General features: G+C 39.9%; 1 protein-coding gene across 2 annotated transcripts in view; it reads right to left on the minus strand.

Annotated features, from left to right (window-relative positions):
- The window catches only part of lmf1 (lipase maturation factor 1), a 615052-nt gene that overhangs the window by 314764 nt on the left and 280195 nt on the right, over nucleotides 1-20093 (minus strand). For both annotated transcript variants that reach the window (XM_078558576.1, XM_078558577.1), the window contains one exon: nucleotides 17186-17251. In XM_078558576.1, the coding sequence (XP_078414702.1) occupies nucleotides 17186-17251 (66 nt within the window). The remainder of the gene's footprint in view (nucleotides 1-17185; nucleotides 17252-20093) is intronic.

Raw genomic sequence — 20093 nt, forward strand, 5'->3', positions numbered from 1 at the left:
AATCTTCACCTCCTGGAGACTCAATGACAATGCTTGAGGATGGCAACCCTACCTGGAGACAACGTTCAGGGAATGAGGTGGCCTCTCCTCATAAGTGCGGATGGAATCATGACAGGTTATATCATTTTTACTGTAACCAAAATATGCTTTAAAATGAAATCTGGTTTTATTGCAAGAATGACAAATATTACAACCACAGAGATCAACAAAATAATAACTACAAATGACAGGACTGAAGTGTGTGTGGGACATACAAGTCCCGATTTTAACTTAACATGCCCGGGGGAACAGGGTATATTTAGGCTATATTCCTGGTTTACATTGACTGTACTGAGCAGGGTTCTAACATCCAATTCAACTGTGCCCAGTTTTCGACAGGTACATTAGTATAACATTGAGGCTACAGATCATCTGTTTTATTTATTTGCTTTTTCAACATAAATCATATTTCTCCATTTCAGTGAGAGGAAAAGTAACAGCTGGGCATCTGCAGCCCCTCCACGCAAATCTCCAGCACATGTCCAAATGCTGAAAATTCACAGCAGGTCTGTCAACATCTGTGGAGGGAACAGACAAGTTAACTTTTTGGACATGGATACTTCTTCATAGAATTTGCAGCACAGAAATTGACCCAGCAGGTCAATGCCAGTTGTTTATGCCTTGTAAGAACCTCCTCCCATCTTACTTCATCTCATCCCATCAACAGGTCTCTCTATTCCTTTCTCCCTTATGTGTTTAGCTAGCTTCCCCTCAAAAGCATCCAATCTGTGTCTTAGCGAGTTCCACATTCTCACCTCTCTCTGCATAAAAATTTTTCTCCTAAATTCCCTATTACATTTATTTATGCCCACTTATATTCAAATAATCGTTTGGTAATACAGAACTTGAGTATTGCTGAAAAAAGAGACATATCGAAGGTTTTCATCTTGCGCTCATCAGGACACTTCGCAAGAATACGAATATAAGGGGAAAACAACTATTTATACTGTATGTGAAGAAAGTGCTGATTGGTTGGCAAGTGGCGTTGCCATGTAGAATGCACCAGTGATGGTGAATGACAGTTAACTGTCAAGCATTGTTTGAAATTTAAACTAGGCAGCTTAACCCTGATTGGTCAAGGCATTACCCTGAGGAATGAGTCAGCGAATGGCTGTCACTTACATTGTTTAGCTGAAACAGGCACAATGTGTGTACATGTTCTTTCTGTCTGCATAATTCTTAGCACACTGAGGATTATTTAGCAAATGTTCAAAGAATTACGCTGACAACCAATTTAAGATTGTCACTTGGGCTCGCAGTGTGGCGCATTTGCACGTACTGGAAGCTATGTATATTATTACACAGGGCCCTGTTCTTTGCAGACAGAAAGAACATGTACACACATTACACCTGTTTCAGCTAAACAAAATAAGTGACAGCCATTCACTGACTCATTCCTCAGGGCAATGCCTGGGCCAATCAGGGGTTAAGCTGCCTGGCTTAAATTTCAAAACAATACATGGCAGTTAACTGTCAGTCACCATCACTGGTGCATTCTCCATGGCAAATCCACTTGTCAACCAATTAGCACTCTCCTCTTATATAGTATAAACTGCTGTTTTCCACTTATATTGGTATTCTTGCAAGTGTCCTGATGAGTGTAAGACAAAAAGCTTTGACATTTCTCTTTTTTCTTATATTCAAGGTTCCTAGTTTTGGGGTTCCCCTACAGAACTAAAAATAACTATGTAGACAGCTTCTAAAATAGTACATTACATTCACAGTTCAGTGTGCCCTGGCAGATTAGGTGTCCACTTTTCTGAACACTTCTGCTGTTTGTAAGTGTGACCTGCGACATTATTCCACTCATCATTGCTCACTGGACTGATCTGACAGAAAAATAGGGGGTTAATTGTTATTAATATATCCGTCCTTATCCGATGTTTCAGATCTGAAGGCTCTTCACCTAAAACATTGACTTGTTTGCTCTCTGCACATATTCTGACTGACCTGCCCATATGTTTGAGGAATTTTCTGTCCTTAAAAGGTTATCATAAATATGACATAAATGTGCATAGAAACAATAGAGTTTACACTTTGTGAATCCCAAGATTTAAACTCAACAATCTCTTTATTACCCCAATACCTTATATCTGGCTACAGTTCTTCAAGGCCTAAAGAATGCTCATGAGACTTAAGCTTATTCTTTATGTCCAACCAAAAGTAACTTGCAAATACCTGCCTTCATTATCACTAAACTACTGGTACCTTTTTGACCCAGATTAATAAGTAACTCAGAAACGTCAGCAATAAGACTTTAACATATATATCTAAAGCCTGGCCCAATCCCAAGATATGCCTAGGTCTTTATTAACCTCATCAATAGACTCCCACAGCACCTATCAAACAAGTTACCAGACGCTGATGATGACATTGCAAGATAATTTTCATCCTCATGAAAATAATTGCCATATAATGAGTTTTCAATTACTCCCAAGGTCATAAAATAGTCAAGGCAGACTCCAGTTCAGTGGTCATTCTGGAAGAAAGACAAAGGGGATGATTGCGTCTGTTAAGTAAAGCGCAAAGGTTAATTGATGTGATGAAACAAACTCCAAACGACAAGAGTCCCTTCCATTCTGATCTTTATCAAAGCAATTATCAGTTAGCAAGTGTGTAATTAGGGGTTACAGACATCACAGTTTATGAGTTTATTTGTGTAAACTGGGAACCAAAGTAAACTTAAACATGTCAATCAAAGTTTCTATTTAAGGAATAATGGTAAATTTTGCAGTCTCAATGGATTTTAGTAAAAGATTTTGTTTAGTACTTACACCACAGCTAAAGATGCATTTTTTAATTGAAATAATCTCATATCTAATTTCAGCACACAGTGCTGTTAGGATTATGTAGATCTCTAAATTGTACTGTGGAACACACCCTGCTGAGTGACCCATTAGCATTGGTCTGAGTATAAATTTTAGTGCAACTACGGTTCTGCAGTCTGCAACTAGCAACAACGTTCTTATGGTCAGTTTTGTACAGTGGATCAGTCTGTAGAAGCCCTCTACCTTGACAAACTTGTAACCACAGTTCACTTCTACCTGGACTTCAAAAGATGCTGACAGTTGAATGTTGCAAAACGGCTGCCCCAAAATTGGCTCTCGGGCCTCATTTGCTTAACTTGGGTGAGCTGACAGTGGTCATGGCTCCTCCACAAGCAGCACATCCTCATGCAGTAAGAAAGAAAACAATAAAAAGGAGGAAGTAAAAGGATATGTAGAAATGAGTGTAGAAATGGGACTAAAGTAGGCAACTTAATTTGAGGAGTATGCACAGCCACAGGAATGATGTGCTGTAATTTCTATAAACTTATCAAATATTACAAAGTATTTATAGATCACACACAAGCCAGTGAGCCAACTGGTCTTAGCTGCTGCTTAAGCTCCATACGGGCCTCCTCCCACCCTTCTTCATCTAACCTCCCCATCAACTTATCCTTCCATGCCTTTCTCCTTCTTTGTTTATCCAGCTTCCTTCTTGAATGTATTTGTCATTCACCTCAACTATCCACTTTGACAGCAGGTTCCACATTCGAACCACTCTCTGGGTAAAGAAGCTTCTCCTGAGTTCCCTATTGGATTTATTAGTGGCTATCTTATATTTATGGCCTCTGGTCTCAAACACAAGTAGAAACATCTTGTTTATGTCTACCCTATTAAATCCCTTTGTAATCTTAAAGAACCCCATCATGTCACCCCTTAAATATTCCCTTTTCTAGAGAAAAGAGCACAAGCTTGTTAATATTTCTTGACAGGTACAACCTCCCAGTTCCAGAATTATTGATATTTTTCACTCAGTAGGTTTCCGGTCAAGAGGCAGAAGCTATGCTAATTTTAGCAGCTGATCAGCTCCATTGTGGGAACGAAGTGCAGCAAACTTCCTGGTCCTGGATGCCATGGTGTTCCAAAACATTTCAACAAAAATAAATAAAGATCTCTATTTGCTGACACTAGGTAGTTCACTTGGTTAATGCTGATTTTTTTTAAAAAGCACTTTTCAGCACTCACATAAACATCCATGCTCCCATTAAGATAACCACTCCCTAAGAAATATGTTACTGAAGTCAGGAGTCGAGACTCTATACTACCTATTCTAGTCTTTCCTGCCAGCCAGCAATGAAAGTGGTCATTTCCTTTAAAAAGAGATGACTAAAGAATTTTCTAAATAAACTTTATGTTAGGTACATTGGAATAACATCCATTGAAAGTATTTCTATCCCATCCTTCCCAAAGACAAAAAGGAGTTTATATGCAATTTCATATCAGCAGCAGAGATCTCAATGCCAGGAGATTTCCTATTGAAATCTCATTTTCACCAAAGTAAACATTTTTAAAAATTACACCATTTGTCAAACAAAACTTCCCCTTTTTAAAATTTAACATTTCATTCCTCTGCAAAACAGCTACTTGGACTTAGACCAAAGGAAAATAGGCCAAAGTGGGAAGGGAAGAACTACAGAACAGAAAAGCAATTAGGAACTGGAGATGGGTGGATAAACACGTGGATGTCATTTGTAATCTGGCAAACAACTTGGGTTGGTCAACTCACCGCATCATCATCCATTACTTGGCAAGTGGAATTTTCCAGTCCGTTATATAGGTACTGTATACATGGAACAGATTAATATAAGGAATCCTACACCATTGCTGAATGTATTTTACTCAAAAAATAATGAAAATTAACATAGGTCCCACACAAGATAAATTAACTGGCTCAATGATACATTATGCCATTTGTACATGTTCAGGGGAAAAAAAATCAGCTGATCAGAGGCACAGTTGCATAGACACAGTAGCTAAAGGTCACATGGATAAACCAACATTTCAGGCTTAGTGAACATCATATTCAAATTACTATTGCAAATCATCTGATGTGGTGCTATATTGTTCTAGATAATCTGCTTGAGAGTCCAAATTAAAAAGAAGGCAGGGTGTGATTCACGCCTGGCTGCACCACAGTAGCCAGGATAATGTCTTGGGCAGTTCTGATGAAAGGTTATTGACCTGAACATTAACGCTGTTTCTCTCTCCACAGATGTCTGACCTGCTGAGGATTTCTGTTTTTATTTTAGTTTTCCAGCTTCCAAAGTATTTTGTTTTTGTAATGTTGTTGGATTTTTTGTGTACAAAACTGTAGCTGAGTTCGCTAACATGACAATCACTGCACTTCAAAAAAACTGATTGTATGTGAAGTGCTTCAAAATGTTTCCAAGAGATGTGTTGAGGTACTAATATAAATGGAAGTCTTTTTCATGCTCTGTGATTTGGAGGCTCCAAGCTCAAGCTCCAATAGACAATGTTTCCCCAGATGAAACACTCAGGACTGAATTCTGAAAGTTTGTTTAATGCTATCAAACTAATTAAGTTTCATTTCACTAATAAAAAGAGTATGGCAGTGGAAATTAATTCATAGGAAACTTGCATATCAAAAAGTGTGCTTATGACAGGTGCCAGGTAGAACATGCAATTGAGAACCAAGCTGAATACAGAAGGTTCAGAGGATGGGAGTCTGGTGGGAGTCATCTATAGGCCCCCGAAGAGTTGCCTCACTGTAGGGCAAAGTATAAATTGGGAAATAATGGAGGCATGTATGAAGGGCGCTACAATTGTCATGGGCGATTTTAATCTGCATAATGACAAATCAGATTGGTAGGCGTAACATGGAAGGCGAATTTGTTGAGTGCATCAAGAATTGTTTCTTAGAGCAATATGTTGCAGAGCCTACTGGCAACAGGCTTCTTTTAGATCTAATAATGTGTAATGAGGTAGGATTAATAGGAGATACCACAGTTAAGGATCCTCTAGTGGGTAGTGATCATAACATGATAGAATTTCAAATTCAGTATGAGGGCAAACAACTTGGGCCTCAAACCAATGTCCTCAATTTAAATAAGGGCAATTACAGAGGAATGAGGAAAATGTTGTCTAAAGTGGGCTGGGAATATAGATTAAGGGGAAGGTCAGTAGATGAGCAGTGGCAGACATTTAAGCAGATATTTCATAAAGCTCAGCAAAAATTTATTCCGGTCAAAAAGAAGGACTCGTTGAGAAGGATGAACCACCCGTGGTTAACAAAGGTGGTCAAGGAGATTATCCAATTAAAAACGAAGGCATACAAAGGCGAAAACTAGTGGTTGGCTAGAGTATTGGGTATTTTTTAGGAACCAGCAGCGGATGACTAAAAAGTGAATGAAGAGGGAGAAAATTGATTATGAAAGTAAATTAGCAAGAAGTATAAAAACAAACAGCAAGAGCTTCTACGGCTACATAAAAAGAGAAAGGCTAAAGTGAGAGTGGGACCCTTGGAGGATGCGACTGGAGAATTGATAACAGGGAACAGGGAAATGACAGATAATTAAAACCAATATTTTGCTTCGATCTTCACACTATAAACATCCCAAAGATATCAGTTGAGCACACAGCTAATGGGAGGAAAGATCTTGTAGCAGTCTCTATCACAAGGGACAAAGTATTTGACAAACTAATGGGACTAAAGGCAGGCAAGTCGCCAGGACCTGATGGCCTACATCCAAGGATTTTAAAAGAAGTGGCTGCAGAGATAGTGGAGGCATTGGTCAAAATATTCCAGAACTCACTGGATTCCGGGAGGGTCCCTGCAGATTGGAAAACCACTAATATGACACCCCTGTTCAAGAAGGGAGGGAGACAAAAAGCAGGAAACTATAGGCCAGTCAGCCTGACATCTGTCGTTGGGAAAGTGCTAGAGTCCATTATTAAGGAAGAAATAGTAGGCCATTTAGAAAAGCTTAATGCAATCAAACATGGTTTTGTGTAAGCGAAATCATGTTTGACAAATTTGCTACAGTTCTTTGAGGATATAACAGGCAGAGTTGATAAAGGGGAACCGGTAGATATAGTATATTTGGATTCCAGAAGGCATTCGATAAGGTACCACATAAAAAGTTATTGCACAAAATAGGAGCTCATGGTATTGGGGGTAATGGATTGAGGATTGGTTAACACACAGAAGACAGAGAATTGGGATTAATGGGTCTTTTTCAGGTTGGAAAGACGTAACTGGTGGAGTGCCACAAGGATCAGTCCTAGGGCCTCAATTATTTACTATCTATATTAATGACTTGGAGGAAGGGGCAGAGTCTAATGTATCCAAATTTGCTGATGGTAGAAAAACAGGTGGGTGGGCATGTTGTAATGAGGACATAAGGAATCTGCAAGGGGATATAGCTAGGTTGAGTGAATGGTCAAAAACTTGGCAGATGGAGTTTAATGTAGGAAAGTGTGAGGTCATGCACTTTGGTAGAAAGAATCAAAAGACAGACTATTATTTAAATGGAGAGACACTCCAAATAAGAGCAGCACAGAGGGATCACAAACACAAAAAGTTAGCATGCAGGTGCAGCAAATAATTAAGAAGGCAAATGGAATTTTGTTAGGGGTTTGGAGTTTAAAAATAGGTAAGTCTTGTTACAACTGTATAGGGTGTTGGTGAGGCCACACCTGGAGTATTATTTACAGTTTTGGTCCCCATATTTAAGAAAGGATATACTGGCATTGGAGGCAATTCAAAAGAGATTCACTAGGCTGATTCCTGGGATGAAGGGGTTGACCTATCAAGAACAGCTAAATATGTTAGGCCTTTATTCATTAGACTTTAGAAGAATGAGGGGTGATCTTATTGAAACATAAAAGATTCTGAGGGGTAGATCTTGAGAAGATGTTTCCACTAGTGGGGGTGTCCCGAACTAGAGGACATAGTTACAGAATAAGGGGATGTTCATTTAAAACTGAGATGCGAAGGAATTTCTTCTCTCAGAGGGCAGTGAATGTCTGGAATTCTCTACCCCAGAGAGTTGTGGAGGCCAGAGCATTGAAAGTATTTAAAGAGTTAGAGTTTTGAAATATTGGGGAGTTGAGGGCTATGGGGAGCTGAGGCCTGGGGAAGATCAGCCATGATCTTATTGAGTAGCAGGGCAGGCTTGAGGGCTGAATGGCCTACTCCTGCTCCTATTTCTTATGTTCTTATGAGAGCTGAAGAAGCAAATAAGAGAAGCGAAGAGGGATTATGAGAAAAGACTGGAAGCCAACATAAAGGGGAATCCCAAAGTCTTCTGTAGGCACATAAATAGTTAAAGGGTGGTAAAAAGAGTAGGGCCGATAAGTGACCAAAAGGGGATTTACACATGAAGGCAGGGGGCTCAGTTTAGGTGTTAACTGGATACTGTGCAACCATCTTTACCAAGGTAACTCTGTCACTAGAAGGGTTCAAAATTGATAAGAAGGTGTTATTGGACAAACTGGCGTTACTTAAAGTTGACAAGACACCGGGACCTGATGAGATGCATCCAAGAATATTGAATGAACTAACAGTGGAAATTGCAGGGGTACTGGCCATAATCCTTCAGTCTTCCCTAGACTCAGGGGAGGTGCCTGATGACTGTCAGTTTAACTTCGATGGCGGGGAAGCTTCTAGAAACAATTATTCGGGATAGAATTAATAGTCACAAAGAAAAATGTGGGTTGATTAGGAATAGCCAGCATTGATTTCTTAAGGGAAAATCGTGTTTAACTAACTTGCTGGAATTTTTTGAAGCGGTAACAGAGAGGGTTAATGTGGGTAATTCTGTTAATGTAATGTATGTGGACTTCCAAAAGGCATCTGATACAGTGCCGCACAACAGAATTGTGAGAAAAGTTATAGCTCATGGAATAAAAGGGACAGTAGCAACGTGGATACAAAATTGGCTGAGTAATAGGAAACAGAGGTTAAGATTAATGGATATTTTTCAGCCTGAAGGAAGGTTTGTAGTGGAGTTCCCCAGGGGTCAGTATTGGGACCCTTGCTTTTCCTGACTTATATTAATGATCTAGATCTTGGTGTGCAGGGGACAATTTTAAAGTTTGCAGATGATACAAAACTTGGAAGCATTGTAAACTGTGAGGAGAGTATAGAACTTCAAAAGGACATAGACAAGCTGGTGGAGTGGGCAGATCGGTGGCAGATGAAGTTCAATGCAGAGAAGTGTGAGGTGATTCATTTGATAGGAAGAACATGGAAAGACGATATAAAATAACGGTACAACTCTAAAGAATGTGCAGGAGCAGAAAGACCTGGGTGTATATGTGCTTAAGTCATTAAGGTGCGAGGACATGTGGAGAGAGCAGTTAATAAAGCATACAGTATCCTAGGCTTTATTAATAGGGGTATAGAGTACAACAAGAAGAAGATTAAGTTGAATTTGCATAGGACACTAGTTAGAGCTCAGCTGGAGTATTGTGTACAGCTCTGGGTGCCACACTTTAGGAAGGATGTGAATGCACTGGAGAGAGTACAGAAGAGGTTTACAAAAATGGCTTCAGGGATGAGAACCTTTAGTTATGAAAGTAGATTGGAGAAGTTAGGGCTGTTCTCCTTGGAGGGAAGAAGGTTAAGAGGAGATTTGATAGGGGTGTTCAAAATCATGAGGGGGCTGGACAGAGTAGATAGGGAGAAACTGTTTCCGCTCGTAAAAGAATCAAGAACAAGGGGGCATAGATTTAAAGTGATTTGCAAAAGAAGCAAATGCGGTGTGAGAAAAAAACTTTTTCACACAGCGAGAGGTTTAAGTCTGGAATGTATTGCTTCAAAGTGTGGTGGAGATAGGTTCAATCGAGGCATTCAAGAGGGCATTAGGTGATTATTTAAATAGAGACAATGTGCAGGGTTACAGGAAAAAGGCAGGAGAGTGGCACTGAGTCATAATGCTCATTTGGAGAGCCAGTGCAGACACAATGAGCCCAATGGCCTCCTTCTGCACCTCAACAATTCTGTAATTCAATTGTGATTAATTTCATTGATTGGTCAATTGTTATTACATCTAATGTAAACATCCACCGTGTATGTCTGTTGTCCACAAGTCAACTTTAATATCATCTACTTTAATGTCACAAATTGCTGTCTCAAAATTAATTCAGAGAAAATGCAATGACTCCAGATTGTTCCATATTGTCCAAGAAATTGCCTGATGCACAAGACATGATTTGATATCATGAAGCACTTCTCATTCTAAGGTATTTCAGCACATGATCTAAGCTGGCACTCAATACTGAGAGAGTTCTGCACTGTTGGAGGAGTCGTTAAACTGAGCCCCATCTCAGCTGGATGTAATGTCATTATTGCAAAGATCAGGGGAGTTCTTCCCAGTGTCCTGGCCAATATTTTTATCCCTCAACCAACTTCACTGAAACGGATTACCTGGTCTTTACCACATTGCTGTTTGTGGAGCTGACTGTATGCATGAGGCTGCCACATTTCCTTCATTTCAACAGTGACTACATTCAAGAGTACTGCATTAGCAGCGAAGTGCCTTGGGTCACTCTGGAGTTGTGAAAGGTATATATATTCAAGTCTGTCTTTCTTTATGCATGAAAATAAATAAAGATTTGATCGCTTTAAAAATCTGCAGGGATCTGACCTCACTGTAATTCCTACCAATCTCTTCCTTAATGGTATTACATGCTTATAGTCAAATCTCTACACAGAATTCCATCTGCTCAGTGAATAAAGCCTTGACACTGAGATAAAGAATATTGTACATTGGTTTGGCAGTAAAGTTACATAATCTCAGCCAACATTCTAACTGTGTTTGCTGCGGTTATACCCATTATCCTTGAATTAAAGTATAAAAGCAATTAGTATGAAAACACGGGTTGAAAAAGGATTGCAGCTGTGATGGCCTCCATAGTCAAATGGCCTACTCGCCGTCCATAGTTTATATATTAAGAATGCCCAATGCTGAGTGAGGTGGGGGGGATGCTGGGATCTGTAGAACTGCACTCCAAGCAACTGTCAGCTTGGGGGAGGGAAGTTAGCAAATAGAAAAACTACCGGAAGGTTCCTGTCAACAGGTGGGTGGGCCCACTTCAAACAAAGTGTACTACAGTAACAGGTTTCGTGTGTTTAAAACTGCGAGTATATGTTTCAGTATAGAGATAAAATAGACAATTCAACCATTATTTCAACCATCATTCCTCTTCCTGGTTTAGTAGATGCTCCAGCTGAGCAAGTGAGACAGCAAATGCCCTGATCAATGATGTTTGCAGATGACATTGAGCTACATGCTGAGGATAATAACAATATGGCTGAGTATCTGGTGAAACTGGAGAAAATCACTACAAGACAGGGGTATGAAGATTAGTAGACCAAAGACCTAATATATGGACTGTCAGTTTGAGCCTGGGGACGAAGATTGAGATGACGGGGAAAATGAGTAGTTTCAAGTACCTGGGGTCAATAGTTGCAGAAGATGGAAATAGGGGAATAGAAATTAGGGGATTAGCCCTGGTTGGAGTAATTGTAATAAGTCAATGGAGTGTTGTATGATAGAAATTTCCTGCTGAAACTGAAAGGAAGAACCTACAAGACAGATGAGAGACAAGTCTTGTTGTAGAGTGCAGAAAAAGAGGAACAACGACTGGATATTAATGAGATGCGGATGCTAAAATGGATGTGTAGAGTAATGAGAAAGGACAAGATCAAGCACCAGTACATCAGGGGGTCAATGAAGATTGTGGAAGCATCGAAGAAGGAAGCCGAGAAGAGATTGAAATGGTATCGTCATCTGTTGTGGTGAGAGAGAGGACATGTGGCAACTGGGTGAGTGATGGAGATGGAACTGGCAGGAAGAAGTCAAAAAAGGAAGGGCTAAGAACAGATGGAAGGATGCGGTAGAGTGAGATTTAAATGCAGCGGGATTAGAAGGAGAATGGGTGACTGACGGGAAGAGATGAAAAAGGGTAATCTACAAGTATCGTGGCGGGCCCAAGGCAGGATGCATGCTTTCTTTCCCCCTCACAAAACATTAGGTGATGATGGAGGCTTCAACAATCTTTGTTATCTCCAGCATACACTTTTTGCAAGGAAAACAGATTTTACTGCTAAATATTAAACTATAAATCCAAGGTCTTACTCAACACTTGTACGCTGTTGAGAGAGAATGGCATTGGATTAATTCCAAACGTAATCAATGTGAAAGTAAACTGATGATTGTTCTATTACCTATAGATTCTATGTCCAGTTGTAGTTTATCCTGCTCACCCTCCCTGCTGCTATCATTGTTCCTGCAGTTTTGCAAAAAGCCAAGGTTCTGCTATCACCATTTTTAAGGGAGTTAAAAAAAAACTTAGTTTGCAGGTTAATCTACAATTAAAGTTTAACCGTATATGGAAGGAATCAATTCATCACAAACAAGCATTCCTCACACATCAGCACGGAACTGGCATATTACAAAAATTACTACCAAATAATTGGGTCTATAATTTACTTACCGGTTGGTCATACTGCAACGTTTTGCATTGATTCAAAGCCAAAGCCCCTTCTCATCAATGCAAAATAGGTTGCATAACTGGGGAGTGAAGTTGCCTGGGTTGAATTCTGGCAAGCAGCATGAGACCACTTCAAGGAGGTAGTTTCACATTGCAGTCAGTGCAAACCAAACTTTAAAAAAAGTTTCAGAGCTGTCTAACCTAAAGTTTTAACCTTTTGAATTCTGGCAAAAAGCAATTAAAGACTTGCATTTATTTAATACCTTATTATTCCTCTCAAAAAAGTTTCAATTAAGCTCATGACATTAATCAATTATTGGAAACAAGACAGCAACCATTGTTATGTTGGCAAACTCAGCAGCCATTGATGCATGGCAAGATCCCCATAAACACCAATGAGATGAATGACCTGTTAATACATTTTTAGGTGATCCTGATCGAGGTTGGAATACCAGCTAGGAAAATGCAAAAATCCTTTGATTTTCTTTGAATAAAGTTGCGAGATCGTGAACTTCCAACAGGACCAGGACAGACAAATGGGGGTTTGTTTCATGTCTCGCCGAGAAATGGGATCTCCTACACTCCCTCAGTACCACACTCGAATGTCAGGCTTATAGTGAAATGCAAACCCACAACTTTCCAACTCAGAGGAAAGAGTGATACAAACTGTCTCTTTGAAAGCAAAGGGCTGGCAGGACAGTAAGTTCCTTAATAATATTAATAAATATTAATAAATTTAACAGACAATAGGGCGGAAGTGGGTGGAATTTTCCATATGAATGCATGCATATAGCTTCTCTGTGCTGCAACCAAGCATGCTACAGAGCTGGTAGTATTTTAGCAGTCAGCTCCCTCTCATTCTAAGGAGATGCCAGCCTTCACACCAGTATCCGGTACATCATAGCATTACTACATTACTTTAAGAATGGAAGACCTAAAGCAATTTAAAATACAAAAGTCAGAAGATTTTAATGTTAAAGTCTATGGATAGAGTAAACACATACCTAGGAAGAATTACAAAACAGTGAGCTAGGAAGTTGATAGCTTTATATATAGAATATAATAACCAATCCTCTGTAACATTACATTCAAATGTAACTTCAGGTCAGACTGTGTGTAGTTGGATCAGATGTGCAGTCATTAATAATTATACAAAAAATTATACAAAATAGATTGATAAATAGATATAAGTGCGTGCACACACATAATGCTTGAAACATAGTGCAAAGAGAAGTTGGGAAAAATAAAACAGTTTTATAAAAGCAATAAAAAAATTCCATTCCAAAGATCCAATAAAACCTATATGTTGATGAATAATGACATTTTGAAAATCCTCTTTAAATTGTTAACATTTTTTTGTGACTGTGAAAAGCACTGTACCAAGGAGGGCGGAAAGGGAAAAAATTCAGCTTACAAACTACAACTTGCAGACAGCTTCCTTTGGAAATAACAGGCAATCTTTTCATAGCCACTTACTACTGGAAAGGTTAGAGTCAGCGATGACAAGTTGGAGACAATCAAATTGTCCTATGATCTCAACTGAATTAAGCAGTCAAGTCCAGATGAATGTGTAACTGATCTATGTGCAAAATCCTAATACGTCATTTACATTTTCTACAATCATATAGGTGTTGGGAACAAATAGTTTGAGTGAATCACAAATCCATGAAATTTATGATAAATATAAGAATTTCAAACAGCTGTTCTGGCCCAAATTGGACATTCACTTTCTTCCAAGTTTAACTCGGTTACTCATCCTATTAGCTTGTTTCCAATTTTAGGAGCATTTCTTAACAGTTATGATCAGAGCTCCATGCATATATATGAGTACCAATGATGCAAAATTATATTTTCCCCAATTCAAGAGCAGCTTGAACAGGGTGCCAAATGGTAACTCTTGATACGGTGTAATTGGAGTAGAAGACTTTATCTGTTAAGCCAGTCCAAGGCTTTATGTGCAAAAAAAAACATTAATTGTCTCTTATTAGCATTAGTAAGTATCTGCAACAAGCCAGTGTGTGAATGTTCAAAAAATAGATAGTGAATTTCCCGTAAAACAGATTGCAGCTTTGTCTCCCTATAATCTAACTGCGATAAAAAGTGGAGCCAGAATACAAACAGAGAGCTGTTACCAATCTAGTACCACTTACAATTGAAATCAGACTTCAAAAGGAGAGAAAAGAGCAGAATGAGATACAAGTTGAGGCCTTCATGTGCTCGGCTATAGGATATTACTCTTACGTAAAGATTTTACAGTTTGTGTGTTGTTGCAATTAATGATTGTTGCAATGTAAATATTTGCACAGAATTCAATAACTATTTAGGTAGCTTTGTAGTAAATGCCTGAAGTATTGAGCGTCACAATATCGAAATGAGAAAAAGGATGGAAAATAGCAGAACTATATTTAAACAGAAAGCAGAATGTTTTACTTTCCTGACTTTTATGTTCTGTTTTTGATGGTTTTAGACCGCCAAAAGCCAGACTTGCACCACTGGAGCTTTCAATTCCTGATTATTTTTATAATTGATAGTATGTTACGCAAAAGTATCAACTCATTACTACACTGATAATGATTCACTCCTCTGGCTGCAGTATGCTAAGTCTTAAATAATCTTCCATCACTAGCACAGACTATCCTAAGCCATGGTCAGAATATAATTCCCCCAGTTATGCTGAACATGAGTAAAAACAAAGGGCTGTAACTTCTGCACTCCCAAGTGTCGGATTGGGGGGAGGGTACCCCAAAGATGCACTGGGGAATACCACTCGGAACTTCATAGGTATGCATTTGCGTGCAATTGCCCAGAAGTGCATACTTCCTCTGGGCAATTGCGCTGCGCTGGGAACCATCCAAAAATGTGATTTAAAACACAAACGTCAGATAGTTCCGACTGGGTTACACAAATAGTTACCCAGAAAAAGTTAGAAGAATTAAAACTTCTTTTAACTTCTGGACAACAATTCTAAAGACCCAGATCGATCCCTCCTCGGGACACCCCCAACACCCCTGAATAACCTTCCTCCAATTTGATGGTACTGGACTGCGATGCTGGACTTTGGAGACAGCCATGCAGCCTGGATCTCGCCCAGCCTGAGTCAGAAGGTCAGGAGAGACAGGCATAGAAGAAACTTGGCGTAGGTAAGCGGGCACGGAGTGGCAATCCGATGCTGAGTGCCACTCCAAGGAAGTTAAGGTCCAATGAATTCTGGATGTACATCAGGTCCATCAGCATCTGAAAAAGCTGTTAACATGTCAGGTGCAGGCCAAGAGAAGGTTAGATATTGAGATGATAAGGGTGTAGACAATGATTTTGGTGGTGAAGAAGAGGTCGGAGCAGAGGCAAGCGATGTTGTAACGGTGAATAAAAGCAAACTTGGCAATGGAGCGGAGGTGGTAAAGAAAGATGAGCTTGGGGCCAAAATATGACAAGGCTCCAAACTTCTAGACTCAGTCTGCGGTCACAGGTGGGGACGTAAGATGGCATCAAGAACATTAAAATGTAGGCTTGAAAAGGAGTTGAAGAGCATACCTTCACTTAATGTGACATTAAGCTGGAGAAGCTTTTTGCCTATGCAAACCTTGATGTTGATAAAGCAGTTGGAGCCTTTGAATCATTGGAGGCAGCAGGGAAATAAAGCAGTAAAGCTGCCATCAGTATACAATGGGAGCAGAACCCATATGCCATGCTTCCAGATAATGTCACCAAGGGGTAATATGTAAACGAGGAGGAAGAAAGGGAAGACAAGGGCAATGTTTTTTTTTAAATTCCCCGGCTGTTGGCGAAGGAAGGTCACATGACAAGAAAAACCTTTATATTTTAGGCACATTTTCTCAGCCGAACTGAGGACATGCAGCTAAGGGAGAAGTCCCAAATGGGATCCCTCCTGCCTTTTTCTTTTCCAACCCCCCTTGTAGCTTTGAGCTCTGTTTACTGACTATGATCACCCAGGGTGCCCTGCTGCAGATAGATTTCTTAAAGAATCTAACCCAGCACTACCATTTAACGAAGAACAACCAATTCAGTCATCTACAGCTTTAAATCACGAGCAATGAGACCATCAAATTCAGCCTGAAGCCAGCTGAGTCAACAAACTACAGCAATATACTTCCACTTTTTTTCGTGGACTCTAATTAGGCCAACCTATCCTTTCCCACTCTGTAATGTATGTGCGTCTGTGAACTCTGTATGTGCGCACGTGCAAAAGTCGATCCATGTTTTATTATTTTACTTAGATCAGTTTAAGTATAATAAAGCTAACTTCTTTCTTTATTAAATTCAAGGAAACTTGTCCTATTGGTTCTTTTATGATCACAGTGTGTAAACAGTTAAGTGCTCACTGAATTGGAAGTATATCCTTTTCAAAGGGCAAAACTCAGAGGGCAAAGCGGGAAGCCACTCGAGCCCTCCTCACCTGGTCATAACAATGGGTAAAAAGGAGTTGCTGTTGAAGTAACTAAAAACTTGAACCAGCAGAGTGTAATACTATGGAGGTAGACAGATGGAGATGTTGGAAGAAGATGTCATGGTCAACAGAAAGGTCAAGAGCAATGAGACTGGCAGCCATGGTCACAGCTGCAGAACATGTCTTCTCTTTCAAGTGCTGCTGGCTTTCTGTGTGTTTTCAACATTTTCTGCTTTTGATTTCTGATTTCTTTTCAACTTTACAGTGTAAACACACACACGGCCCATACAATACCGGTTTGGGGTGAACAATCTGTTTTTACTTGGTTTGTAGTTCATATACATGACGCACAAAAAAAATCTCAATTATCACGCACTGAATTAATCTAAGTCATTCAGCAACGGTATCCTAAAATAGGTCAGGTACACTTTCTGCAATACTGCTACAATGCACATACCTCATAATGATAGTTCATACAGGTCAGGTCTTTCCAACAGCGATCCCCACGAATTTTAATCAGCCCCTATCAATAAAAAACACAAGCATCCAGTTTACAATTAAACACCGATCAGGAAATAAATTAAAACATTAATAAGAAAGTGGCATAGAAATTCACTTTCAGAAGTAAAACTATAGTAATAAATATTGGTCCAGATCTTGAACAGTACATATCCTTCAGCAAGATTGTAGCTCAGTTAAAGAGTTCTGATGACTGCAAAAGAAACAGGAGAGGTTTAAAATGGTTAAATCAGACTACACCCTTCACCTTGCTCCCCATTACAGAGGGTGCTGTTTGTACTTTTCTATCATCAAAACATTATAACTTCTATTCTTTATTGAACTCAGGATACCTTTCAAAACATAACATGCTTTGCGTAACATGATGCTGGTATTAACATTGATTTTTAGGAAACTTTATATACAGTGTATTTGAGATTATTTACAGGAGTATATATTTCATTTGGTGTAATATTCTCTTTAACTGGTATAATTGATCTGCACTACACAAACAGTGACTGCTTCTGTAACCAAGAGACTCAAACCGATCATTGTTTTGAAAATATCTAACAATAAATAACCTAGAAGGAATCAATAGATAGTAGACTGCCCCTTAATTTCTTTGAAATTTGCAACTCATATCTTCCATTATTTCTTCACAAAAAATAGGTTGTAAATATGACTATAGTTAAGAGGTATATTACATATACAGAATAACAAGACAGCTAAAAGCATGTTACAACAACAACTTGTATGTATGTGGCATCTTTAACATAGCCAAAGGTGCTTCAGAGGAGCGTTTTGAAACAAAATTTGACACCAAGTCATATAAGGGATATTAGGACAGGGTTTGGTCAAAGAGATAAGTTTTAAGGAACATCTTCAAAGAGGAGAGAAGTAGAAATTTGGAGAGGTTTAGGGGGCGAATTACAGAATTGGAGACCACAGCAGCTGGCGGCACAACCCATTAATGGTGGAACAAAGAAAATCAGGAATGTGCTAAAAGCCAGAGTCAGAGGAGCATAGGGGTCTTGGAGGACTGCAGGGCTGGAGGAGATTGGTCATTGGCTATACTTCAATTTGAGGATGCCTCTGCTTAGCGTTTCTGACATGGACTTTCATGTAACTGAACAGGCCAATTCTTGACCACAGATCTTTGGGCACATGGGGCAGAATTTCCACGGCGATTTGCTTCCTTTTCTTTCCTTCTCTGTCACTGGTCTGCCTCATCATTAAAGTGTTGGAACTCTAAGCATAATGCTGCTTGATGGACAAGTTCTCACCATTCTAAATGACTGGCAGCAAGCTCCTTCCAGTCATTAAGGTCAGTGCTGCCTCATTTCAAGGAGAGATTCAGCATGTCTTTGAAGCATTTTCTTTATCCTCCCCTGGAACATTTGCCATTTGAGCGTTGAGAGAGCAGGACCCGAAGGGGGAGACACTTATTGGTCATCCGGATACGGTGCCCAGTCCATCAAAGTTGATGTTGTCGGAGTTTCGCCTGAATGCTTGTGAAGCTGGCTTCAGGAAGGAGACTAGCATTTGTTGGACAGTACTCCTATTAAATCTGGAGGATATGGTGGAGGCATTACTGATGAAATTCCTGCAGCGCACTTGTCACTGATACATAATCCAGCTCTCATGGCAGTACAGGAGCATGCTGATGACAACTGCTCTGCACATTTGGACTTCCGATGACTCGCGGAGGTCTTTGCTGTCAAAACACTAGCTACCATATGTGTAGAAGGCTGAACTGGCACAGCTGATCCGGTGTTGGATCTCCTTGCCAATGGTGGCCTCTTGAGGTGGCTGCCAAGGTACAGAAAGTGCTCAACATATTCGAGAATCTCTCCTTGAACAGGTATGGGAGGTGCTATATTTGGCTGACCAAGTATAGGTTGATACATGAGGCCGAATTGCTTGCATGCAGAATTGAAGAGATCGAGAATGGCTTGCAAGTCTGGTGTAGAGTGGGCAACGATGCTGCAGTCATCCGCAAAACTGTATATCTTATATATCTATAATGGTCAGTTTAGTTTTGGCATGGTGATGACTGAGGGTAAAGAGTTTTCCATCTAGGCAATATTTAATCCTGACACCAAAGTGCAGTGATCATTGACGAGGTGAATAGCTACTGTCAGGTAGATTGCAAATAATATGTGGATTATCTTGCTTGACGTTGGTCCAGATTTTGAAGGCATCTGTGTCGGATCGCCCACTGAAGACAGTTGCTGTTATATCAGGATGAAGCAATTGCAGAATTCTGATTAAGTTTCCTGAACTTTCAAATATTTGGAGCACAATCCACAGAGCCTCACGATTTATCGAGTCAAATGCGCTGGTCAGGTCGATGAATGCAATGAAGAGCTCCTGGTTTTGTTCTCAACATTTTTCTTGGACTTGTCTGGCAACAAAGACCATGTCATAGGTTCCTCTGCAAGGTCTACAGCCACACTGTGTCTCTGAGTGGATTTCCTCAGCCACAGGAAGTAAACAATTCAGGAGAATGCATGTCAGGGTGTTCTCAGCTATGGACAAGAGGGAAACACCTGGATGGCTTCCACAGCATGATTTATTTCCCCTTAGCTACTATTGTCGCATTCCTGAAGTGAGAGGAGAGCTCTTTTTCCTCCCAAATCCATGGGAGGAATGCATGGAGTCTTGCCGTGAACAGGAGCCAGCCAGCTTTGAAGACCTCAGCTCAAATACCATCAGGGCCACAGGCTTTGTTGTATCTTATCTGTTAGATTGCTTGTTGTGGCTCTCCCATCTGTGGTGTTCACCCAAGGATTCTACCACACGAGGTTGTGGGGGATAGCCTGGGGAGTATCAACTGCAACCATGGATTCACGGTTGAGGAGTTGTTC

The sequence above is a fragment of the Cetorhinus maximus genome, chromosome 15 (assembly GCF_964194155.1).
Source record: "Cetorhinus maximus chromosome 15, sCetMax3.hap1.1, whole genome shotgun sequence".
Lineage (NCBI taxonomy): Eukaryota > Metazoa > Chordata > Chondrichthyes > Lamniformes > Cetorhinidae > Cetorhinus > Cetorhinus maximus.